This window comes from Macaca fascicularis, chromosome 1 (assembly GCF_037993035.2).
Source record: "Macaca fascicularis isolate 582-1 chromosome 1, T2T-MFA8v1.1".
Classification (NCBI taxonomy): Eukaryota; Metazoa; Chordata; class Mammalia; order Primates; family Cercopithecidae; genus Macaca; species Macaca fascicularis.
The window spans coordinates 30006945-30034160 of record NC_088375.1 but is presented as its reverse complement, the minus strand read 5'-3'; the positions used below and the strand labels follow the sequence as shown (position 1 = coordinate 30034160).

The 27216-nt window shown below is 39.1% G+C and overlaps 2 protein-coding genes across 16 annotated transcripts in view; one reads left to right on the top strand and one right to left on the bottom strand.

The window, feature by feature from the left end:
• The window catches only part of PIGC (phosphatidylinositol glycan anchor biosynthesis class C), a 56884-nt gene that overhangs the window by 9779 nt on the left and 19889 nt on the right, over positions 1-27216 (top strand). The gene's annotated exons all lie outside the window — the stretch shown is intronic.
• Positions 15910-27216, bottom strand: part of DNM3 (dynamin 3) — a 562992-nt gene continuing 551685 nt past the window's right edge. For 11 of the 15 annotated variants that reach the window (XR_012422743.1, XR_012422754.1, XM_005539999.4 and 8 more), the window contains one exon: positions 21454-26401. Coding sequence is in view for 12 of the 15 variants with exons in the window: in XM_005539999.4 (XP_005540056.1) it covers positions 26332-26401 (70 nt within the window). In the remaining 3 variants the exon portion in view is untranslated. Of the gene's footprint in view, positions 16096-21453; positions 26402-27216 lie in introns of those variants that run through there. The other 4 variants (XR_012422750.1, XM_045396821.2, XM_074012175.1 and 1 more) reach the window with 1 other exon arrangement.

Sequence of the window (27216 nt, the reverse complement as noted above, 5' to 3'; positions counted from 1 at the left end):
TGATTGCACTATGGTCTAAGAGACAGTTTGTTGTGATTTCTGTTTTTTACATTTGCTGAGGAGTGCTTTATTTCCAACTATGTGGTCAATTTTAGAATAAGTGCGATGTGGTGCTGAGAAGAATGTATACTCTGTTGATTTGAGGTGGAGAGTTCTGTAGATGTCTATTAGGTCTGCTGGGTGCAGAGCTGAGTTCAATCCTGGATATCCTTGTTAATTTTTTGTCTCATTGATCTGTCCATTATTGACAGTGGGTTGTTAAAGTCTCCCATTATTACTGTGTGGGAGTCTAAGTCTCTTTGTAGGTCTGTAGGGACTTGCTTTATGAATTTGGGTGCTCCTGTATAGAGTGCATATATATTTAGGATAGTTAGCTCTTCTTGTTGAATTGATCCCTTTACCATTATGTAATGGCCTTCTTTGTCTCTTTTGATCTTTGTTGATTTAAAGTCTGTTTTATCAGAGACTAGGATTGCAACTCCAGCTTTTTTTTTTCTTTCCATTTGCTTGGTAGATCTTCCTCCATCCTTTTCTTCTGAGCCTATGTGTGTCTCTGCACATGAGATGGGTCTCCTGAATACAGCACATTGATGAGTTTTGACTCTTTATCCAATTTGCCAGCCTGTGTCTTTTAGTTGAAGAATTTAGACCATTTACGTTTAAGGTTAATATTGTTATGTGTGAATTTGATGCTGTCATTGTGATGTTAGCTGGATATTTTGCCAGTTAGTTGATGCAGTTTCTTCCTAGCATCGATGGTCTTTACAATTTGGCATGTTTTTGCAGTGACTGGTACCGGTTGTTCCTTTCCATGTTTAGTGCATCCTTCAGCAGCTCTTGTAACACTGGTGGTGATTAAATCTGTCAGCATTTGCTTGTCTGTAAAGGATTTTATTTCTCCTTCACTTATGAATCTTAGTTTGGCTGGATATGAAATTCTGAGTTGAAAATTCTTTTCTTTAAGAATGTTGAATATTGACCCCCACTCTCTTCTGGCTTGTAGGGTTTCTACTGAGAGATCTGCTGTTAGTCTGATGCACTTCCCTTTGTGGGTAACCCAACCTTTCTGTCTGGCTGCCCTGAACATTTTTTCCTTCATTTCAACATTGGTGAATCTGACAATTATGTGTCTTGGGGTTGCTCTTCTCAAAGAGTATCTTTGTGGTGTTCTCTGTGTTTCCTGAATTTGAATGTTGGCCTGCCTTGCTAGGTTGGGGAAGTTCTCCTGGATAATATCCTGAAGAGTGTTTTCCAACTTGGTTCCATTCTCCCCATCACTTTCAGTTATACCAGTCAAACACAGATTTGGTCTTTTCACATAGCCCCATATTTCTTGGAGGCTTTGTTCATTTCTTTTTACTCTTTTTTCTCTAAACTTGTCTTCTTGCTTTATTTCATTAATTTGATGTTCAGTCACTGATACCCTTTCTTCCACTTGATCGAATTGGCTATTGAAGCTTGTGCATGCATCACGTAGTTCTCGTGCCATGGTTTTCAGCTCCAGCAGGTCATTTAAGGTCTTCTCTACACTGTTTATTCTAGTTAGCCACTCCTGTAACCTCTTTTCAAGGTTTTTAGCTTCCTTGCGATTGGTTAGAACATGCTTCTTTAGCTTGGAGAAGTTTGTTATTACCGACCTTCTGAAGCCTACTTCTGTCAACTCATCAGAGTCATTCTCTTCATCTTTGTTCCATTGCTGGCAAGGAGCTGCAATCCTTTGGAGGAGTAGAGGTGCTCTGGTTTTTAGAATTTTCAGCTTATCTGCTCTGGTTCCTCCCCATGTTTGTGGTTTTATTTACCTTTGGTGTTTGATGTTGGTGAACTACAGATGGGGTTTTGGTGTAGATGTCCTTTAGTTGATGTTGATGCTATTCCTTTTTGTTTGTTAGTTTTCCTTCTAACAGTTAGGTCCCTCAGCTGCAGGTCTATTAGAGTTTGCTGGAGGTCCACTCCAGACCCTGTTTGCTTGGGTATCACCAGTGGAGGCTGCAGAACAGCAAATACTGCAGAACAGTAAATATTGCTGCCTGATCCTCTGAAATCTTTTTCCCAGAGATGCACCCACCTGTATGAGGTGTCTCCCAGTTAGGCTACACAGGGGTCAGGGACCCACCTGAGGAGGCAGTCTGTCCATTCTCAGAGCTCAAATGCTGTGCTGGAAGAACCACTACTCTCTTCAGAGCTGTCAGACAGGAACGATTAAGCTTGCAGAAGTTGTCTGCTGGCTTTTGTTCAGCTATGTCCTGCCCACAGAGGTGGAGTCTACAGAGGCAGTAGGCCTTGCTGCACTGCAGTGTCCTCCACCCTGTTTGAGCTTTCCGGTCGCTTTGTTTACCTACTCAAGCCTCAGCAATGGCGGACGCCCTTCCCCGAGCCAGGCTGCTGCCTCACAGTTCAATCTCAGTCTGCTGCGCTAGCAGTGAGCAAGGCTCCTTGGGCGTGGGACCCGCCAAGCCAGGCACGGGAAAGAATCTCCTTGTCTGCGAGTTACTAAGACCTTGGGAAAAGCACAGTACTTGGGGCAGGAGTGTCCTGTTTTTCCAGGTATAGTCTGTCATGATTTCCCTTGGCTAGGAAAGGGAAATTCCCAAACTTCTTGTGCTTCCCGGGTGAGGCGATGCCCTGCCCTGCTTCGACTCGCCCTGCATGGGCTGTACCCACTGTACAACCAGGCCCAGTGAGATGAACCAGATACCTCAGTTGGAAATGCAGAAATCACCTGTCTTCTGCATCGATCACTCTGGGAGCTGAGACTGGAGCTATTCCTATTTGGCCATCTTGGAATGGAAGCCTGCATCAATGTTCTTAGCTAGATCTTCTGGATAATTTGCAGCTTCTATATCAGTACTTGCTGCTTCAGTTTGCACTTTTATGTCACAGAGATGGCTGCTTTCCTTAAACCTCATGAATCAACCTCTCTTAGTTTCAAACTTTTCTTCTGCAACTTCCTCTCCTCCCTCAGCCTTTGTTAAATTGAGGAGAGTTAGGGCCTTGTTGTGGATTATGCGTTGGCCTAAGGGAATGTTGTGACTCCTTTAGTCTTTTACACAGACCACTAGTACTTTATCTGTATTAACAATAAGGCTGTTTTAGTTTTGTATCATGGGAGTACCACTTTTAATTTCCTTCAATAACTTTTTATTTGCATTCACATCTTGGCTAACTGTTTGTGACAAGCGGCCTGGCTTTCAACCTGTCTCGGCTTTTGACATGCCTTCTTCACTAAGCTTAATCATTTTTACTTTTGATGTAAAACGAGAGATGTGCGACTATTCCTTTTGCTTGAACAGTTACAAGCCATTTCAGGGTAATTAATTGGCTTAATTTTGATACTGTTGTGTCTCAGGAAATAGGGAGGCCCAAGAAGAGGAAGAAAGACAGAGAACAGCTGGTCAGTGGGGCTGTCAGAACACACACATTTATCCATTAAGTTTGCCCTCTTATATGGGTATAATTTGTGGTACCCCAAAACAATTACAATGGTAACATCAAAGATCACTGATCACAGATCAGCATAACAGATGTGATAATAAAGTTTGAAATATTATCAGAATTACCAAAATGTGACACAGGAACACGAAGTGAGCACATGCCAATTGGAACAATGCACTGACAGACTTGGTTAACACAAGGTTGCCACAAACCTTCAGTTTGTAAAAAATGCTGTGCCTGGCTGGGTGCAATGGCTCACACCTGCAATCTCAGCACTTTGGGAGGCTGAGGTGGGAAAATTGCTTGAGCCCAGCAGTTTGAGACCAGCCTGGGCAACAAAATGAGACCCACTTCTCTATAAAAATTTTAAAAAATTAACTGGAGGTGGTGGTGAGTGCCTGTGGTCCCGGCTGCATGAGAAGCTAAGGCAGGCGGATCTTGAGCCCAGGAGGTTGAGACTGCAGTGAGCTATATTCACATCACTGCACTCCAGCATAGGCAACAGAGCAAGACCCTGTCTCAAAAATAAATAAATAAATAAAGGTTTAAGAAAAATTGCAAATAAAAAAATTCATTAAATGTTCTGTTGAGAAAATGTCAAGCAATCCAGAGCCCTTAACTGCTGCCATCAGAAGGATGATAAGGCTCAAATGTGGCATGCCTCTTTGGTGGCTGCTGGCACAGGGATTCAGGCCTAGAAAACAATTGGTATAAAGTAGTATGATGGTTGTCTGGGAAGTTACTCATCACTCAAATTCAGTGACCTAGTCACTGTCTTATATTTGAATCACACTGAAAGAGTGCAAGTAGAATATGAATGATTTAGAGTTTTAGAGAATACTGTGGTGTGTGTGGGAAAGGGGGAAGGTGAGGAGGAAAAGTTTACAGTAGCATTGGAATTAAATCCCAACCTGCCAAATACTTGCCAGCATAAGACACTGTCTGCCCTTCTCCCTCTTCACCCCTTTCTCCCAGCTTTGTTTCTTATCACTCTAAGTTACAGGTAAGGTTGGAGGGTGGTGTGGCAAGTGAGATCAAGGAGAGAGGAATGGGGAGGCAACTTTGCTCACCCTTCCAAAATGGTGCCAAGGATTAAAGTTGGCATGGAAAGGATTAAGAAGAAGTAGAGCTGTAGGATGACAGGTGCACTTTATTTTGTGGCATGATGCAGCTGATTTATGACTGGCATGTAACTAGAAGGCATGTGCATCTGGCTGTAGCAACATGCCTGGTGTTCTGTGTGGAGATTGTATTGGTGTCAGTAAACTTTTGAGAAATACTTTGGGCAGCTGGGTTACATTGTGGATTTGATAATTCATACTAAGCATATAGAGGATGCATATCAAGCCATCATTTACATCCTCTAAGCCAAAGGCTCAAGGACAAGAAAAAGAAAACAAGTCAGCAGAGGGCATCAGTTACACAGCTATACAAAATTTCAAACCCAGTGTATTTAAGGAAACAGGGCTGGAACACAGTGCCATCTTGTGGAAGTTATTGATTTCCCTTTTTATAATAAGATGCAATTAGAGTCGAAATTCTTGCTGAATTGTGGTTTGTGAAATAACTACATCTGAATTAATGAATCTGAGGTCTCCATAAATTCAGGAGGTAAATGGCATACTGGGGTTTGATAAATAATAGCACCTGTATTTTAGGGCACCCAATCCATGCTAGGTAATGTGCTATGCATGTTGTGTGTGTGTGTGTGTGTGTGTGTGTGTTTGTGTGTGTGTATTTGAATTTACGTCTTACAACCATCCTGTAAGAGGTTTTATTTCAATTTCACAGTTGAAGAGACTGAGACTCAGAGTGGGTTAAGTATTACCTAAGGCTATGTAGCCAACTTGCGCTAATAGTTTGCTTTTATTACACAAAGCCTGTGCTTGTGCCTGAATGGCACCCAGGACTAAAGGATAATGGTAGGCAGTTGCTTTTAATGCTTTGTCAAATCCCTCATCATTCCCTTTATCTCTTATTCTCTTCCCCCAATATCCAACAATATTCCCCAAAATCCAACAAAATATTTCGTGTCTACATAGGCCTCCCTCTACTCACCTTCTACTGTTCAGATTTTATAATGTGTGGCATCAGGAATTTATTGACAATAAATATTTTTTGAGCACTTACTGTATGACAAATACCATTCTGCATGCTTGGAATATATCTATAAATAAAAAGGACAAAGGTTCTTGACCTCGTAGAGCTTACATTATAGCAGGAGGAGACAGATAATAAACATAAATGGAAGACAGTAAGTGCTATGGAAAAAAGAAAAAAAGTGGCATAGCATTAAATAAAGAGGTCAGAGTAGGTCTCATGGGAAAGGTAACATTTTACCAAAGACTTGAAGGAAGTGAGGGAATAATTCAGATTCCCTGGGGAAGAGCATCCCAGTCAGAGGGAAGAGCTGCTACAAAACCTGGTGTGCGTGGGGAATAGCAAGGAGTGGCTGAAGTGGAGTGAGCAACAGAAGATGAGGTCATAGAGGTAATGTGGGAAGCTAGATTATGTATGAGATTGTAAGCTATTAAAAGCTTAGGCTTTTACTGTGAGATGGGAGCCATTGGAGGGTCACGGAGAAAAAGAAGATACATATTTTGAAAGGCTCGTTCTGGTTGCTGTAGGGCAAGAGTAGACACAGGAAGAAGTATTAGGAGGATTTTGCAGTAATCCAAGCAAGGGATAATGGTGGCTCAAAACAGAGGATGGCAGAGGAAGTGGCAGAAAGTAGTCACGTTCTAGATATAATTTGAAAGTAAAGCCAGTGGGGCTACCTGATGTATTAGATGTAGGGTGTGAAAGAAAGAAAAGAGTTATAAATTAAGGTTTTTCCCCTGAACAAACTGAAATATGGATATGCCGTTAATTGAGATGGGGGCAGAGGAACGGTAACTGGAGATTTTTGGGAGGAAGATTAGGAGTTTAGTTAGGTGCATGTGGGGTAGGAAATGTCTTGAAGACATTTATATTCCCTGAGTAGGGAATATAGGAAATATGACCTTGGAGTTTGAGAGAGATGTATGAAATTCAATATAAATTTGAGATGTGTTGGCAATATAAATGATATTTAATGCTGTGAGACTGAATGAGATCACCAAGGAAATGGGTATAGACAGAGAAGAGAACCAAGAACTCCAAAGTAAAATGTTGAGAAGAAGCAGCAAAGAGATCTTGACAGCAAAACCACTGAGGCAAGGGGAAAATCAAGAGAGTTCTGTGTCCTGGAAACCAAGCATTGAATGTGTCTCCAGAGAGAGTGGGTGATCAGATAAAATGTGATCAGATAAAAACATGATAAAGCAAGTAAGACAGCTGAAAATTGACCTTTACATTTAAAAGAGCAGGTTTTTGTTGGAGTGCTGGGAATAAAAACCTGTTTGGTGTGGGTTTAAGAGAGAATAGAAGAGAAATTCAGCAGCAAGTACAGACAACTTTATAGTTTTGCTTCAAAGGGGAGCCAGGAAATAGGACAGAAACTAAAAGGGAAAGTGAAGACCAAAAAATGATAGCATGTTTGTACCTTGATTGAAATGAAATGGTAGAGAGCTGATAGTTGATGGTGTGAGAGGGAAGAATTGCTGGGGATATATTCTGGAATACGTAAGTGCACAAGTGCAAAGCCTGGCTTTTGACAAGGGCAGGGATGGTTGATCTATGGGAACAAGTGGGAGGACAGAGTATAGATGAATACCAGCATTAGTAAATGGGTAGATGAGGTGATGAGATTCTTGGGGAGTTCTTTTCTGATTGCTTCAATTTTCTCAGGGAAGTTGGAGACAGTGACTCAGCTGAGATTGAGGATGGCAGAGTGAGAGAAAATGTGTGAAACAACTTAGGACAGTGGGAGAGTGAATGAACTAGGGATACTTAGTATAATTGCTTGACAGTATTAAGGGATCACTTGAGTATGGTGGTGATTAATTTAAGGTGAAACCAGTTATCCTGGCTTTGTTCTTTGCTTGTGTGTGTGCTTTCCAGACCATGTACAGTTACATGGGTGCAAACCAGAGTAGGTAGAGAGTTAGATTTACCTAGAATGGTGGTTTTAACAAATTGAGAGAAGGGCAAGGGAGACAGGTATATATGCATAGGCATGATGATAATGATTGACCATGGAATTTAAGTTGGGTAAGGAGAGTGAACCTTAAGAAGGGTGAAGGATAGAGGGCTGAGGGACAGCATAAAGGTTAATAGATTGGAGATCCAAGAGATTAAAACAATAGAAGTAGGCTAGAAAGATAGGATATAGAGAAGAGAGAGTGGGGAAAGACAAGGTTTTAATTTTGGAAATAAGTAGCTGAGATAGAGTGGAGAGCAAGATCATTGCAAGGTCTCACTACTTAGCACTCAAGTAGAAGGAAAAAAAAGATCGTTGGAAGAGTGAAGTCAAGAAAATGAGAGGCAGGGTGGGGGTGGATTACCAACAAGCATATGAAAATCCCCAAGAATTAAAACAGGAGTATCACTGGAGGGAGTGACATTGAAACAGTAGCTAAAATCATCAAGAAATAAGCGAGAATGAATTGGGCATTGGTAGTTAAAAGCAACACGTAGGGACATATAGGTAGTGCTATAATCTGATGCCATGAGGTTCAAAGCTGGGGGTTTTAGGGAGGAGGAAGGAAGAATGATCTGAAAACAAAACAAAAAATGAGGATAACTACCCCACTTCAGGCTTAGCAGTGTGAGGGCTATGGGAGACAAACTGCCACCTTTTGAAAAGGATGCAGGGGAGGCAGTGCTTTTAGAGAAACTCTGGTTTGTTAGAGCAAGATTGTGAAGTGCATATCCAGAGAATAGGTTGAAGATATAGGGAATTTTGTTGATCATGGGCAGTGAATTATAGAGGAGACAGTGGAAGGGTTACAGAAGTTTGGGAGAGATGGGAAAAAAATAGGAACATACAGAACTGCATGGAAATTAGTGTGGAGAGTGGCCTAGAAGTCTAGGGGTTCTTGGATGATTGACACAGGCTGGGATAAAAGCTTAATGATATAAGTCCCAGTAAGTGTAAGGCAGATAATAGTAGTGAGTGTGAGGGGTGGGTACAGAGGGGTGAATTTTGGGGGCTTCCTCTTCACCTTGAAGGAGATGTGTTCTCAGAGTGTAGGCCTTTTCACATCCTCATGAGCATATTATTGCTAACTAACAGGATTAATGTGCTAATTCTCTGGGTGATGTGAATTTTGACAAGGACCTTTTGGGGATAATGTCACAAACTTCCTCAGAACAGTGCAAACTTCTACTAGCGAGCAGTGTCATTGTAGTGCTCTAAAAATTTTGATTTTGGGCAAAGTGATCAGAGCTTAGGTGACAGCCAGAGTTTGACCAACATTCTGTGGAAGGTCGGGTCTGATAAGGTATACTCCTTTGGCCACCAAGAGTGCTCAGGAGAGCTTAGCTGCAGGGGAAAGGCAGATTAGAAACAGCTGAAGGCTTGTTGGGTGTGCTAGCTTAGACCATGCCTATACTTTCTGCTTTAGTTTTCCTTTTGTAACTCACAGATGCCATCAGTGTTGGTTGTTTAACTTGGAAAACAATAACTATCATCGAAAAATTAAAACACCATTTTCCCTCAGGTATATTACTATGATTAATGAGATAATTTCCCCAGTGGCGTAGTCAGGAAGCAGCCATTTCCCAGTTGGTTGGCATGTGCTCAGCACCACAAGTCTGGCAACAGTATTTGTTGCTGCCTCCTTATGCCCATCACGTAATGCAGGGGTAAAAGTACCCAAGGAAAGGGCTTAGAAAGACAAATGGCCTTTTCTGCCACCAAATGGTACCAACTGGCATTGAGAATCAAGTAACATACAGTATGAGCCTAAGGTCTTCTGTCTTAAACAGACTAGCTCTGTAATTCTTTGACCATAATACTATTAGGATGATAGAACAAATTGATTTTACTAATGCTGAGGTCCCTCAGGTTCCCGTGAAACGTGGCTCAAGAGGAGCTGCTTCTACTTTACAAGCTCTATTGGCTCACTGCTTGCCACTCCAGGCTGGCCCTGTGGCCTTGTGCCGGGCCCGAGTGACATTTGGACTGGTTAATGAGAACACTGTGGGCCTCACACTGTTTTTAAGTTGCAAAATAAAAAAGATCTTTAAGGCATTGAGCGGATTTTGTGGATGTAGCTGAGAATATTTTTGTCTTTAAAAGAAAAAAAAAGAGGCAGAAGGAACCATCTCTTTGGCTCTAACTTGCTCTCCATTGCCTTCTGAATGTACCCTCAGAGATAAGAACAAGGAGACCAGGCACAGTGGCTCACACCTGTAAACTCAGCACTTTGGGAAACTGAGGTGGGCAGATCACTTGAGGTCAGGAGTTTAAAGACCAGCCTGGCCCACATTGTGAAACCCCATCTCTACTAAAAATACAAAAATTAGCCAGGTGTGGTGGCAGGCGTCTGTATTCCCAGCTACTCTGGAGGCTGAGGCATGAGAATTGCTTGAACCTGGGAGGCGGAGGTGGCAGTGAGCCGGGATCATGCCACTGCACTCCAGCCTGGGTCACAGAGTGAAACTCCATCTCAAAAAACAAAATAAAACCAAACCAAAAAAAAAAAAAGAAGGGGATATAACTCCTTACAGCCTGAAAGGCTAATTTTTTGATAATGTTATGTGGAACATCAAAATACTTTGTCAGTAGCTATTCTGAGAGGCAGAACCCACATCACTAACTTCTTGGTTACTGCCTTGCAAAGTCTCTTTGGTCTTCTGGGGCTTCCTTAGGCTTTCCTTATTATCTGCTCATGGCTCATGTTCGTGAGGTTTATTGAAGATGTGAACTGGGGCTGAAAATTGGGATATGACATAATGTACGATAAAATTTGATTTGATTATAAACCAAGTATGCAAGTAGGAGTTTATAGTGTTGACTCATCCAATAGCCTGCCACCTAGTCTGATCTTAATATGTTGACAGTATTTAGATTCAATAGTAACTTGTAGCATCAAAAACAATAACAAAAATATATACAGATGGTCCCTGACATACAATGGTTCAACTTGGAATTATTTTTTTGTCTCCTCTGTGTATTTTCAAACAGCCTGGCTTCAGGCTCACTGATTCTTTCTTCTGCTTGATCAGTTCTGCTAAGAGCCTCTGATGGATGCATCCTTCAGTATGTCAATGGCATTTTTCAACTCCAGAATTTCTGCTTGATTCTTTTTAATTATTTCAATTTCTTTGTTAAATTTATTTGATAGAATTCTGAATACTCCCTTTCTGTGTTATCTTGAAATTTTTTGAATTTCCTCAAAACAGCTATTTTTGAATCCCTTGTCTGAAAGGTCACATACTTCTATCTCTTCAGTATTGGTCACTGATGCCTTATTTAGTTTGTTTGGTAAGGTCATGTTTTCCTGGATGGTCTTGTGCTTGTGGATGCTTGTCAGTGTCTGGTCTGGGCTTGTTTGTATGTGTCCTTCTTGGGAATGTTTTCCAGGTATTTGAAGGGACTTGGGTGTTATGATCTAAGTTTTTGGCCACTGCAGCCATATCTGCATTAAGGGGTACCCCAAGCCCAGTAACGCTGTGGCTCTTGCAGACTCATAGAGGTACCACCTTGGTGGTCCTAGATAATATCCAGAATAATTCTCTGGATTACCAGGCAGAGACTCTTGTTCTCATCCTTTACTTTTTCCCAAAGAAACAGAGTCTCTCTTTCTGTGCTGAGCTGACTGGAGATAGGGGAGGGGTGACACAAGCACCCCTGTGGCCACCACTACTGGGACTGCCCTGGGTCAGACCTGAAGCCAGCATAGCACTGGGTCTTGCCCAAGGCCCACTGTAACTATTACCTGGCTACTATCTATGTTCGCTCAAGGTTCTAGGGCTCTACAATCAGCACGTGGCAAAACCAGCAAGGCTGTGTCCTTTCCTTTAGGGGCTCAAAGTGAATCCAGAGATGCTGTCTGGGAGTCAGGGCCTGGAGTTGGAAACTTTAGAAATCTACCTGATGTTGTATTCTACTGTGGCTGACCTGGCACCCAAACCACCGAAGTCCTTCCCACCCTTTCCTGCCCTTCCCCAGGCAAAGGAGTTTTTCCTCATGTTCACCACCACCACAGGCCCATGAGGAGTACTGCTGGGGTACTGCCAATGTTCACTTAAGGCCCAAGGGCTCTTCTGCCAGAATGTGTTGGATGTTGCCAGGAAAGTGACTTATGCTTTAGGGCAGTGGGCTCCTCTCTGGCCCAGAATAGGTCCGGAGATGCCATCCAAGAGACAAAGACTAGAATCAGGGACCCAAAGAGCTGGCTTGGTGCTCTTTCCCACCGTGGCTGAGCTGGTACCTAAGCGCAAGACAGAGTCCCCTTTATTCTTCCCTCTGCTTTTCTCAAGGAGAAGTGGTCTCTCCTCATAGCCATCAGACCTGTGAATGTGCTGGGTCACATCTGAAGCCAGTGCATTTTGGAGTCTCACCTGAGGCCCATGGTATGTACTACTTGGCTACTGCTACTGATTTTCCAGGGTCCAAAGGCTCTTTATTCAGCATGTGATGAAATCTGCCAAGACTGGGTCCTTCCCTTCAAGGCAGTGGGTTCCCTTCTGGCCCAGGGTATATCTAGAAATGTCATCCAAGAGCTAGGGCCTACAATGTGTGCTCAGGATTTTGCCCAGTACCCTATCCTACTCTGGCTGAACTGGTATCCAAATTGCAAGACAAACTCCTTTTCACTCTTCCCTCTTCTCTCCTCAAGCAAAGGAAGGAGTCCCTTTTGGAGCCATAAGCTGTGTTGCCTTGGGTTGGGGGAGGGGTGATGTAAGCACTTACTTAACCATCCTGGCTGGTGTCTTACTAGATCGTGTGATCCCCAGTCCACTGGCTCAGAGCCCAGCAGAGCACTAGGACTTGCCTGGGTATTGCAGTTGTTGTGGCCCAGACAGGCTTTCAAGTTTATTTAGGACCTCAGAGCACTTTAGCCCATGGTGGTGGAGGTAGTCGAAACTCAGTTTCTGAAACCTGGGATGGGCAATTCTCCTCTGGCTAGGGGTGGTCTAAATGGTCCCTCCATTGGCAACAGCTAAGTTCTGCCCAGTGTTGGCAGCGTGGAATTCTAGAGTCCCACAATCGCTGTGCCCTCCCTCCAAGTGCACAGATTTTCTCTCCACACTATGTGGCTGCTGCCAGGGGATGGGGGAAGGGTGGTGTCAGCAATTCAAGATTGTCTTTCTTACCTTTTTCAGTACTTCTTTCAGCAACACGAAGTTAAAACCAGGTACTGTGGTCACTTTGTGATCGCTGATTTTTGGTTCTTATGAAGGTGCTTTTTTGTTTAGATACTTGTTAAATTTGGTGTTCGTTCATGGAGAACAATCAGTGGAGGCTTCTGTTTGGCCATCTTGCTCTGCATCCTCCCCAACTTATGATTTTTTAACTTTATCATGGGTTCATCAGGGTATTGAATGCATTTTTGACTTACAATATTTTCAACCTGTGGTGGTTTATTGAGATGTAACCCTATCATAAGTGCACCTGTACTATGGTAATAGAGACAGCTAGTATATCCCTTTAAATAGGAAACATATAGTGGTACAGTGTCATAAGCTCAATATGATTTATTCAGATTTAGACCCTAGTAATTATAAAAGTCTACACAAGTTTTTTTTTTTTTTCTTTCTCAGCAATCTTAAATTCCTGTGAATGAATTTCATTGTTTTAAAATGCATTCACAGTTGAAAAGGTTTACTTCTGAATCTCAGGGAACTAGACTAAAGAATCTGGTATCAATTTTCTGAGGATTAAAAAAAAATCATACTTAATGCTGAGTTATATTAAAGATGTTGGCAAGTACAACATTTTTTTTCTAACTATAGGATAAAGAGCATTGAAATGTATCATGCTCCAAACCCATTAAAAGTATCTGCACCTGTAACTGAACATCAGATGTTATTACCTTACTTCCTTTTGGCTTTCAACTTCTAGGCTGTCTGTTGAAACACCCCTCAATGTTTATGTGACCTCCAAGGCATACAAACATTTTCAGGGGAACCCTATAAGGAAAGAATTGGAAGTTTCATTTTTTTTTTCCTACCTTTAGTTCTCTTTTTTCCATCTTTCAGATCTTTAGATGTTCTGAGTTTTTGTAGCTGGAGACTGGGGAAACCTAGCTCCCCTCACTGTGGCCAGTGGAAGACTGCTGTGGAGAACCTGAATCCAAAGTGTTTTTGTTAAGAGACAAAGTAAACAGGCCAGTTTAAAGTTTCAATACCAGTATGCCTCTTTCTCTACCAACACCCGTGTGATTTAGATCCTGAATCATATAATTCCATTCAGAATGAAAAATTCGGTTTCTGATTGGCTGAAATGAGTTCTAGTATTCCTTTCTTTGTTAGAAGTCAAAGTCACCATGTTCTGGAACATTAGCATGTGTCGGGTAAAGTTGATAACAGGATACTAAAACTCAAATAGCTGCTTCAGTACTGAAGTCAGAACAGTTCTACCTGGAAAAACGACCAAATTTTTCTCTTTTTATAGCACTACATTGTAATTGCTTATTTAGCTATTTTGTAAGCTACTTTTATTCTGTTACTTCTCTGGTACTCCCAGGGTCTAGGACATTATCATGAATTCAAGAAACGTTTGATGCATAAATAAAGGAATGAAAATGTATATGGAATGTTATGTTTACTAAAGGCACAATAGTTTGACTTTTCCTGACTCCTGAGTTATGATCAACTCTGAAAAAGGGAGTAATTTTTCAACTCTGTTAAACATAGTGGGGTGGAGGTGGGGGTAAGAAGAGTTGGGGAAGGGTACATTATGAAACACAGAAATACTATTTACTAAGTACATATTAACAAATCTTAGCATAATTTAATTTTACTCCAGGCTGTCCCCCTATCCTCTTCCCCTACCCTCTTTTTTCTGGCCTGTAGAATGTAAGGAGGGGAACACACTTCTTTGTTAAGGAAAACTGAGTAAGGTTGTCATTTCATTCTGTTATGACTGGAGTTTTTCCTTCTCATCGTTCATCAGGTCAATTTAAGTTTTGAACATCTAAACTGTGTAACACTGCATATAAAAATAAGTCCATGTTTAAGACAAAGTAGAAAGTACCAAACACTTTAAAAAAATGAATTGAAGAAAACCTTGTCTTTGACAACTTCTGTTTTTATTTGGGGAGAAGGTATGAAATCATCTAGGTACATTTTTGTCTATTGGGATGAAGAATGCTATCCAGTAAGAATATTGACTTAAAAATCAAATGCCTGGACTGGAGGGGAAGGAAAGGACAAAAGACTGCATGCTGTGTGCTATTTTGCGTCAACTCAATTCCTTTCTGCTATACATGAGCTTCAGTTGATGCCTTGGTCTGGAGCCTTTGAACTTTCTTAGTTACCAGTGATTTTAAATGGTGGTCACTGGACCGGGGATACAATTAAAATAATATAACATGCCATATGAAAATTTTAAACCAAGAAACTGATTTTTCATTTTCAAGTGGGGAATTCAGTCCTTAAAAAAGAATTGTGGTCCAAAGAAAGAGCATTACTAATGAGGACTCTCCCTTTTACAATTGAGGGTTCCTGCCTACATCTTCCTAACACCTCCTTTGCCAGGGCTTGCCTAGGTCAGATGAGAAGTAAATAGAACTGATGAATGATTTTTTTGACTCTCTTGTCACGTAGTTTTCTATCTTAATATGCTGAAGGGGAGCACATTCAGAACTGATCTCATTTGAGAAGGACTACTTTTAAGTTCTATTTTAGGCCACACAAATTTTCAAAAAATAAAATTCTGAATTCAATCTTAAACCCTTGGGAAGGCTTCCAATCACATATTTGGTGGAATGTACTATATTACCTAAATAATAAACATTTTATTTGGATACATCTTTGGGATGCTTGTTAAAAAATTATAGATTAAAATTTTAGTGTTAGAATTATGATTTGAGGATAGAGGAATAAAAAGTTCCCTTTTCCTTCAAACTTGTATGGATTCCATTTTTCTAGTGTTTTACTGACATCATGAAGAGTCTTTCTTCTCAAGGTGGGAACATGTCCTTGCCTTGTACTTTTATTCTGAATGATATGGTTTTTCTCCCTTGAATTTGCGATATAGAATTTATGAGGTTTATGTGTTTTAGCTCTACAGTTTCTTCCATGATCTTACATTTTATCTCCTCTAAGACTGTTTAGAAAAACAATAAAAATAGGAAAAAATATTTTGGTGCAATAATAAGTAAAAATGGGATTCCTGGAGGTGGATTGGAATTATTTAGTCTTCTGTGTCTTTTCTAGACATCCATAATTTTTCTTTTTCTTTTTATTCTTCTATTGGACAGAAATTTCACTTGAAGGTAGATTATTAGTCTAAAAGACCATCTTAAATCACAATGCTTTAAGAACTTTTGAATTAAGCAGCTTAGAGGAACACATAATATATTCACCTTACCTTGTTTTAGTTGAAACAAATTCTTTTTTAAATTTAGGTCTTCTTTAAAAGGAGAAACAGAACACACTTCATTTTTATATAGAATAAACTTTGTTTTTATTATAGACATGGATGAAAAATAAAAGTTTTTATGTACATACAACATATAGTGCAAACGAAAAGCTTTTAAATACCATGGATAGACATGTTGTTGGAAACAAAAGGAGATGAATGATGGGGGTTAGGATGGTCGTCCTGGAACTGCAGGAGGGGGCCGCCTAGTAAAAACAAAACAAAACAAAATAACAAAAAGAAAGACACAGATGCAGAGGAAGAAAACAATGTTTAAATTATAAAATAAACCCAAATAATAGCATGCACAAATAGCTCACAAAAGTCAAATTCAAATCACACCCAAAAACACGCAGACATGCAAAGGAAATGAAAGGACATCACATGGCTAAGTTAGCAGTTCCCAGGACTTTTCCTGGCTACTAGCAATGTTCTAGGTATGAGCAATTTGAGCTCACTCAAAAAGCTTCTTATTTTGCACCGTGGAATGATAAATCCATGCACTCTTATTCGGGAGAACTGGGACTAGTCCCCAAGCCAAATACCTTTATAACTTGAGTATTTGATTCTCAATCCTGATTTTGTGACACTCAGTTATTTCCAAAGATTTCAATGAACGTTGTGAAATCTCCATGGGGGAGAGGGAGTTGACGTAGCCAATGGCAGGTGAAATTTTTTTTTTAAGTGAGTTAAATTAGAAGGTGGTGTCAAGGGATCAAATGAACAATGTAATCACAATGCAGAGAATGCCAGAGGTTGATCTCAGAAAAAAAGGATTTGTAAATAAGAATTTGCTCCAGGTGAGTAGTCCTGGTGTGTAATAGCCTGGATTCAGGCCTAGGGAAACCAGGAGGCTAGGTCTGGTCCATGGCGACCCCAGGATTTTCTAGGATTTCCCTCTGTCTAAGAGCTAGTTATAACCGTAATTCTGATTTATTCTGAAGTGGGCCAAGGGTAAATGACATCTGGTCTGCCAGATCTTTCTCCATTTCCCTAGGCTGGCTTGCATTTCATCAGACCTATGGATAATGAAATGAGGGTCCAAGTTGTGCTTCACTTGCCATCAGCCTTTCTTGTGTTCAACAGGGAGATGATTTGCAGCTAGAGAAAATACAGTAAATGCTACATTGCAATGAAAAGCTTTGTAAGTAGGAAAACAGCAGGCCAAATAAAGCTTTCCCTCTGGTTTCTGGCAGAAGTCTACACTTTAATTTCCCCTTTCTAAGCAAACCATTAATGAACTCAACATTATAGCAAGCTGTAGAATGGTGAGGTTATCTCAAGACCCTCCTCTCTTGGACTTCTTATCTAGGTGTTCAACAACATACTCACTTCCATCTTATTCTTGTTACACTTCAGTGAGTGGAGCAATGAAGTCTATAAAAAAACAAAAACAAAAACAGAAAAACTTCTTTTTCATTTTCTATGAGATGTCAGTGGAGCCAAACTGACTGGTCTATTTCTGGGCAGGGGTAAAAAATGATCTTACCTTCCCCAAAGTCCAAAATCAATTTTTCTTGAGTCCAGTTTAAGCTGACTACACTAAAGAGGCCTCCCATCCATTTAAATGATGGAGAACTTGTTATTGGTACCTAACCTTTCAACTTCAGGGCTGGGGCGGGGGCTAGGGGGTCTCCAAGGCTTTAGCTTTAGAGATCCAGGTAATGGGTATCCCTGGTGTTTTCATGAAGAAAGTGTAATTAAATTTCTGTCGAGCTCAATGAGATTTATCACCTGCCCAGAAAACAGAAACTATTTTTGAGTTCTGAAGGGGCTTTAGAACACTTTAATGACCTCAGCAGGGTGGGGAGGTGGGCCATTAAACTGAACAGCAAGTCCACAGTGCTGAAGCGACATTCTGTTAGCATATGCCAAAACACTTTCCTGTTTGAGCTAGTTTGGTGTTCTGATCCAGAAACAGGATCAGAAACTTTATGTCTTGGAATATATTCCACTGACAGCTAGAATGTTTGCTTGAAACATCAGGGACATTTATATCCTCAGACAGCTTTTTCTTTTCATCCTCACTTTACTGTATCTACCCTTCCTTTCATTGCTGAAAAAGCATTGTTGATGATGATACCATTTACTGGGTCAAAATGAGCTCTATTGAAGATATGGGCAGTTGGGGTTTTTGCTTTTTCTTTTGCATAATTTTTATATTACTTATACAGTGCCGAAATGCTTACAGGCAAGTGATGCAAATATTTGGACTTTTTACATGTAGAGCTACAAAGGTACCTCATACAATTGCCACTCCCATATGAAAGTTGCAGTACTAAATTGGAATACTGAGTTGCTAACAAATTCTTAAGCTCACCATCCTAGTAGTCAACATATAAGCAAATTTACCTAATCAAGACTCTAATTTCAGGTTATATTTTCTTAAGCATTTTGAAAAATAACTTCAAAGCAGAATGTTTTGGCCAAAACAGGCAAAGGAGATTGCAAAAGCTGTATCTGGAACATGGGCGTAATTTATATATAAAATGCTTAATTATTAACAAGAATGATGAATTACCCACTTTTTTTTGGCTTTATGTCAATGATGCAATTTGGTCTTATGGTGACATTCCTCTGGCAAGATCTCTGAGAAAGTCTTTCTTATAGCTTTTTTCTTTTCTGTTAAAATCTCACAATAAAGGACAGGTGCAGTGGCTCATGCCTGTAATCCCAACACTTTTGGAAGCTGAGGTGGGCGGATGACTTGAGGTCAGGAGTTCGAGACCAGCCTGGCCAACATGGTGAAATGCCATCTCTACTAAAAATGCAAAAATTAGCTGGGCATGGTGGCACGTGCCTGTAATCCTAGCTACTGGGGAGGCTGAGGCATGATAATCACTTGAACTTGGGAGGCAGAGGTTGCAGTGAGCCAAGATCACACCACTGTATTGCAGCCTGGGCAACAGAGCAAGACTCTGTCAAAACAAAAACAAAAACAAAAACAAAAACAAAAAAAAACCTCATAAAAAATGCTCTGTTTGCTTTCTTTGCTCATCATTTAGGTAAGTGAATAACCCAGAGCAGTGAGTGAGCCTGAAGGCTTGGGAAAGGGAGGAAAGAAAGGCAATAGGAATAGGTATTCTTCAATATTCTTCTCTGATGATTAATCTTAAATCAACCTGGATCCCTTCCTTCACAATAATATAATGGAGGTAATTTAAAGAATCTCTTTTTTGGAGAGTCAGAGAGAAAAGGTAAGGTATAAAATTATCTGAATCCTACGTAAGTCTGTCATTAAGACTCAATGCATGTATGCCTCTAAACTGCTTTTGTGCCACCTGTTCCAATGTGACTTTCCTCCTTAAGAGTCAGATACTGCTTTGACAAAGTACCAGAGCTCCAGATGAATTGCCCTTAGTTGAGAGCTCTTGTTGCTCTTACATTTGGTCTTTTTCTTTTTTTAAGAGATGGTGGGGTCCTATTCTGCTCCTGAGGCTGGAGTGCAGTGGCACAATCATAGCTCACTGCAGTCTCAAACTCCTGGGCTCAAGTGATCCTCCTGCTTCAGCCTCCCTGGTAGCTGGAACTACAGGCATGAGCCACCATGTCCAACTAAATAAAACTTTTTTTTTTTTTTTTTAAAGAGATGAGGTCTTGCTATGTTGCCAATCTGGTCTCAAACTCCTGGGCTGAACTGATCCTCTTGCCTTAGCCTCCTGAGTAGTAGATTTGATTTTATCATCCAACTTTTTGTTAGTGAGAGTCTGTACTGAGGAAATCACACTCGATGGTTTTCCTCTGGCTTAAAGCCACTGAAGCAGTTTCCTAAGGCATGTGCCTCAGGACACTAGTTCTGTAAGATGTTCGATGGTCAAATAAGTCTGAGAAGTATGTAGACATTATTCTTTTTTTGGAGAGTCACAATGTAGTCTGATTTTAAGGCTTCTGTGAAGTCTTTCAATAAAGAAACATTTGATTTTTAGTCATTATTTCTCAAGCATATTTGGCCAAAAAATGCTTGGTGTATGTGTATGTAAAACTTATTAAGATCTCATGGAATGCACTTTGAGAAATTTCGAATTAAGGTTGTAGTTTTAGCCAATATCTCTTGTATGTATTCTAAGTATTAGGCTGCCAAAATGTAAAAAAATACTAGTAACAGGTCTGAAAAGTGGCTATGCCAGGTGTGTGTTGAAGTGCTTAGAAGCAAAGCATGAGGTCAATCTAACCCAAATACCAAACACGTTTCTCAATATGAAATTTAAAGGTTCCATCAGAAAAACAAAAATCTTGGAAACAGATTGAGCATATGTTTACACCAATGCCAGAGCTATTTAAAACACAAATGAAAAATGGTCAAATGAAATAGTTACAATACGTTTGTTTGTTTTTGGAAATTACCTTTAGAAACTATTCTGAATATATTATTAACATACTTCAAAATCATGCAGTTAAAATAAACAGAACACAAGTACACAGCATGATTCTCATCCAGAATCTTCCAGTAAGAAGCTTCCTTTGAAGGTATAGATGTTCCACTCATGGAAGATGTATAGATGTGAGAAAGAAATTCCACAGGAAACAGTAAATTAACACAACAATCTGTCCAGTTCATTTTTTCATAATAAGCATGTCCTGATCGCAGAAAGAAAATAAACCAACATCTCTCTCCTCCTATCCCCTTTTGTCTTCTGCATTTAGATGGCACAATCTGGGAATATATCAATTGATAAGGGACTTGTCATCAAAACTCTATTAGTAATAGAGAGTCTTCCTCTATTCTCTGGAAACTCAAAATTAGGACAAAGTTGTGTCATTCTTTCATTTTCTGAATACATTCTCGTAAAACTGGGGAAACTGGACCGGGCGTGGTGACTCACGCCTAAATCCCAGCACTTTGGGAGGCCGAGGTGGGCGGATCATGAGGTCAAGAGATCGAGACCATTCTGGCTAACAAGGTGAAACCCCGTCTCTACTAAAAATACAAAAAATTAGCCACGCGTGGTGGCGGGCGCCTGTAATCCCAGCTACTCGGGAGGCTGAGGCAGGAGAATGGCGTGAACCCGGGAGGCGGAGCTTACAGTGAACGGAGATCGCGCCACTGCACTCCAGCCTGGGCGACAGAGCGAGACTCGGCAAATTCTCCTCTATGCCCAGTGAACAAAAGAACAGAGGCTAATTGTTGGGTCAGACACTCAAATATTTGCTATAAGAAATGCCTTCTGTGGACCTAACATTTGGGCACACCATCTTTCCTCCTTCCACTTCCCAGAATTTTTTAAATAAATGCTTCATTTTCAACAGCAAAATGTCATGGTGCTTCTTGGCAACTGTCACATCATACCCTCCCGCTAAGGTTTGTGTTCTTCAATCTATTCCAATAATGACATCAAATCGGAAACACAATGTCTCCCACTCTCCTGCCTTTGATTTATCCAATTTGTTCCCTTTAACAATCCCATCTTTCTCCAAGTTAATGACAGAAACACAAAATGCTATCATTCTTTACTTTGTTAACTCTGGGACAGTTTAATCACAAGAGCTATGAGTATTTAGAAGTCTCAGGTATTACTGAAATGCATAGACATGATTCAAATATATACAAGAATGAGGAAAAGGGGTCCTTCAAATGTTATAATTTATTTCAGCTTCAGAAATACAGCTTCACATTTTCACAATAGGTACATGTGACCTTCAAGAATGATACAGGCTTTGAGATTTTTCTTCAAAAATTCCATTCTAAGAGTCCATATATCAGCATTAAGAAATCCTGAAAGTGCCAAGAAGACAGTGGAAAGTATCCGGCTCAGGTTAATTAAAGAATCAACAGAGAAGACAAGATTTTGCTTCTGTATATTCCTTCTTCAAAAAAAGCAAAAGAAAAATTTGACCCAAAAAAGGGAAAGTAAAATTAGACAAGCAAGCGAAACAAAGGCTGTTACATAGGAAATAAAACACAAATCAAGTAATAGTGGTGGAATTACTGGTTGGGGGGAATAATTTTTAACAAACTGGTAGCAGACAAGGCAAGAGGTTACAGTAATTTTTGTCATAATTTTAAAACATTTCATAATGAGCGAAGTTTAAGGAATTCAAGAGTAAAAATTAAAAAGAGATTAATGACTTGAGCTAAGCTATGTGTGAAACTTCCGACCAGAGGTGAGAAGTCTCACCAATATACCAGTATGAACAGGTCTTAAGACAAGCACTCCTCTTTGAGTTTCCTCTCTCTTGCTCTCACACATACACACACTCTTACATATATACAAAGACACACACACACAAATAGCAGTGCATATATTACATATGCTTCAAAAATATTCTTAAAGTTTCACCTACACAGCACCACATAATTTTAAACATACCAATTAGACAGGATGAGTAAGAGTATCTAGAAGACACATTTGAGCTTTTTAGAACGTATAATGAGTGATCTGGTGAACTAATAATCATTTCTCCAAAATCATCTAGATTCATTTACATTAACCTCTGAGCTCACAGCTAGTAGTCTTCTAATTGAAATGATACAAAACTCATGGCTTCAGACTCATACACTATCTTCTTTCATGCGTTCAACAGTGAGAGGCCTATTAGGCTTTATTCTTCATTCTGAGGAGATTCCTGTTACTTTCAAATAATTATGCCATTTGCCAAACGAAAAATGTTTACCTGAAAAAGGGGATGACCTACCTCCAAGTATTAGAGAGCTTCTCCCTTACATTTTCAGCAAATTTACTCAGAAAAATCCACTACTTTAATGTTGCTGTGTCCCTTTATTTTTTTTACTTCTACCATAGAGGAAAAATGATTATATATATCAACTTAGCTTTTTAAGATTCAGCTCAGCAACCCAAAAATAATTTATAATTCCAATTAGAGATCTTAAAGATCGGTCTCCAGATTTTACTTCTTCCCCAAAAATATTGTCAAAGGTAATTCCTTCTTAGATAGAAGTGCTGTGGATTCAGATATAAATGTTGACATAACCATGGACAACTATGGACATAACCATGTTGCCATGGTAATTATGAGCTTTATACCTCTCAAAATGACAACAATCTGGAGTTAGAAAATGTTGTATCCTTCATATATGTTATGAGAAATGAACCATTGTTACCACGTGTTATGGCAGATCATCCAAAGCTATCTGTTGTATTATCACAGTTTAAAAAATATCCTGATACTACACGTACTAAGTACATGTATACATAGATATTTACAACCATACATATACATATATTTATATATATACACACAATGCACATACAATCACACTCATGCTTGTGGCATTTTAACGAGTATTTTTAAACCTACCTACTCAAATGGACATAAAATACACATACTTACAGAAACATATTTACTAGGTCCATATCATATACACAGAGGCACATGCATAGAAAATGTGTTTGTACACAGAAAACATCAGTGTGTATCACATACTGGTATTAGGTCCCATTTCATATTTGAGAATTATGGCTACGAAGTCTATACTAAAAAGTCACAAAATTAATCTATGTGACCACTTTTTACTTCTAAGTCCAGAAGGCTTATAGTTACATCACAGGAACTGGTTTCATTAATATACTTTAGAATAAAGTGAGTTTGTATTGGAACAAATAGGAAATTTGCTAATAAACAGACCCTACTTCTCGTCTATGTTATAAAACACGGCTAAAAGCAATATTCAGACGAGTAACCTTGGTAGATGTTTTTTTAGAAATGCAATATACTTGTTCTGAATCAATACTATTTCAATAATCTGTCCATAATTGAGTAAATGGTTATTTTAATTAGTCATTATGCATGCAAGATTTAGCATGTGACAATAAAACTATATTTACCTATCAAATAAACATTTATAGTTTATTTTCCCAAATCCTAAAAACACTGAATTTTTAAATTATGCTAGACATGATAGAGCTACATCTATTGTGTTTACAATATCAGAGCAATCAGTTAAGAGGAAATTACACAAAAGATTAGAAATGGTATGGGAAACAGAAAGCTCATTAAGCTACATTCCCATCTTAAGGCTTGGTGTGCATGCTGCACGTCAACCTATGCACATCCTAGAGTTTCAGACTTCATTCAACATTGGCATCTCCTTTTAGCAGAATACAAACCCTTTGGGAAATGAGATTCATACTAATAATATGACATAGCACTGCAGCAAATTAAAATTCTCCAGTGTCACTGCTGAAATTCTAGAGTAGGCTGGGTTCTATTAGAAATAACTTAGGAGTAAAGAACAAAACTGTACCCACAAAGGTAGACAATTGGGGCGGTGCAACTGTGGGACTATAATCTAAAAGCAAATGCCAAAGATGACAAATGCCATTGTTTATTACCGCCTAACATCAGTGGAAGGAAAATTGGAAAAAAAAATCTCCAATTTTTTTTTGACATGGTTTGTGCTGATCTAAGAACACACCAGTGGTTATTCACAATATTTTCCTTTAACAGAAGGAAAAATTTGAAATACAGCAAAACACAAAACCACATTTAGCACAAAGCCAAACCCTGAAGTATATAATCTGTTAGCTGCCTATTTTAGAGAATTCAAAGGAAGAAGCAAAGGGAATCCTAAAAACAAGAAGTTTTATAAAAATATCTCACTGAAGATTATTTGTTTTACTATGGATGTTTGCTTAACATTTTTTCCATTTAGCTGAGACACTATTTTTAAAATGTAGTATGTATCTTGCACATTGGTTCCATTCACAAAGAGTTAACTTTTTCCCCCAGCTTGGGGTTTGGGGTGAGATACGAGAGGATTTAGGATTGTGATGTTTTTATACAATCACTTGTAACCTTAAAAGTTGAAATGACCTTTAGGTAAATCTTGTATTTTGTGATTTTTACCAATTATAAATGGGCTAGCTGTAAGCCTTTAGAAGAAGGTCAATACAACACCACTCAACATAGCAAGTTCTCTTTTTAATAATGGTTAAAACTTTTTACTTTATGAGTATCTGCTCTGGGTATAAACTACACAGGAAATGAAAGTTAAGTTAACATACAAATCATGTTTGCTACTTTCAAAGGGAGACATTTCAGTTGGTGAAACCTGATTTACTTCTGTAGAATATGAAATAGTGTCATGGGACACCCATACTCAGTGAATACTTGCTCTGCTGTCTGGGAACAGTTAGCACACAAAAATTCCAGTTGGCTTCTGGCTGTTTCCTACATGTGAATCATCTGGTCCTAAGTAGTCCAAAATGTAGCCTCAATACTGAACTATTAACCCCCAGGCTAAACTGTTCTGGTAAATTTTAGAAATCTTAAGAAATCGCAAATTTGCTTTAGATTTCGATGTTTCAGTACCCTTTTCTGGAGTGACCTGGATAGGGACTTTGAAATACTACAACTGTAAAAGTGTGAGCTCTGCTCTTATCCCATGTCATCTTCTACTGACTTCATTTCAGGAAGCATTCTTTAAATGTGATTATCCCATAGCCTCAAGATTTATTAAGAAAGCCTATAATGGATACAAAGTTACACTGAACCTGTTTCAAAGGTAGGATAAATTCTTACATATCAGGATTACAAATTAGCATGTAAAGAGTGATTTTTTTCTCCAACCAAAATAATAATAGTAAAACTGGAGTTAGTATCAAAGTGTAGTTAGCTATGCCAAAAATTAGAGCAAATAGAAAAGTAAACATTATCCATCTCAGCCTTCAATGTAATCCACCATGAGGTTAATATAAGTAAAGAAAAAAATTACATTTTTCCCAACACTTCTAGAGATGTGATATTTTGCTTCTTCCTTGAACTCTGAAACTAATTAGCCAAATGTATTGACTGATTAACAAAAAAAGAAGCTTTTATTCACTGTTGCATATGCTTCTAGCATGAAGCAAAACACATTGGAATGAGGAGAAGCTCTTCAGAGCAAACAGTGCAGACTTTTCCTTTGCAAACTACCTCGTGCTTCTGGAAAAGTTTATTCTTAAGGAGTCCTAATTTTAAAAAATCACTTCCTAGCAGTCTTATGACATAAAAAGGAAGAAAAGAGGAGCTAAATAGGCAATTATGGAGTAAGTAGTAGCATTCAAGGTAGACAACAGAATTACTCTCATCCTAAACAGAATGTGGGAAAAGAAATATGTATGGCTTAGGTCTAAGCCCACTCTCTCATATTTGAATAATTATATTTCATGAGCTACCTGGTAGATAGCCTAGAAAACTTGTCCAAAGCAATTTCAAATATATGCCATGGTAGGCAAATGATCCCCAAAGTATAGGGCTGCTATACAAACCTACCTTGGTCAGCACAACATATAAAGCCGCTAAAGGTCAGCAGTTTTCAAGTCAAACCCTGAAGGTTTGACGTACCATGAGCAATGAAGATGAGTGATGAACGCATTAGTAAAACTGGTTACTTGCCTACTGATGTCCACACATGCGACTACTCATGATTTACTGCAATGGTTATCACATATGTTGCTTTCGCATAATTCATTAGTGATTAATTGCCATGCCAGACACTTCATTTAGTCTAACAGGGAGGATTCTAGTGGGCGGATTATAGTGGGACGAGTTGGTGATGGGGGTGGTCTCCGGCTAGAAAGAGAGAAAGAGAAAGGTAAAGAAACAAGTAGAATATCTAGCAGAACATTGTTCCAAGGACACTGAGAAAGAGCCATTACACACATGCTCATGCACATACAGGCCAGCAGAAGTGGTTACGATCTGTAATGATTTTAACATTGTCACCTTTCATTTTTCTAGTAGTTTTAATGAAAATTACATATTTTTTCATATGCAAATCTTTCTCAAAACTGAAGTCATTCCTTCTAATACTAATAAGAAATATGAAACTATTTGAAAGCCATCTGAAACATACTGCACATATCTTAGCCAATATAATATGATAATTACATAGAATGAACTCAGGAACTAATAAAGTATATTGTTTCAGACAATGATGGTTTTTGAATTTTTATTTCTCACATATAATTTTCCTCTTCTTTTTCTTTCAGGATATTATCACTTCTCATTGCCTTTATAACTTTCTCCAGTTTGTTCTATATTATGCTTGTAATTTGCAGAGCACTAAAAATCAGAAAAGCAAGGCTTTAGAGTTCTCTGTAGCAAGTGTAAATAGGCTTAGTGTGAGTGCCTGTTTAAATTGCAGGAGCTCTAGTTCCTATTTTGGGTCTTAAAGATTTTAGTATTACTAATAGTAGTATTACTCACTTTCTAGTTGGCAGTGATGTTTCTGGTAGCTGAGTTTACTGAGCAAACGTACTTGAGATAATGAAATATTACTGTATTTGAGAGTCTCAACATTACTAAGCAATATTATTTATTACTTATTATTATATTATTTATTCCTCAAGCTTCTACATTTATTTACTGAATATATTAATAAGTTT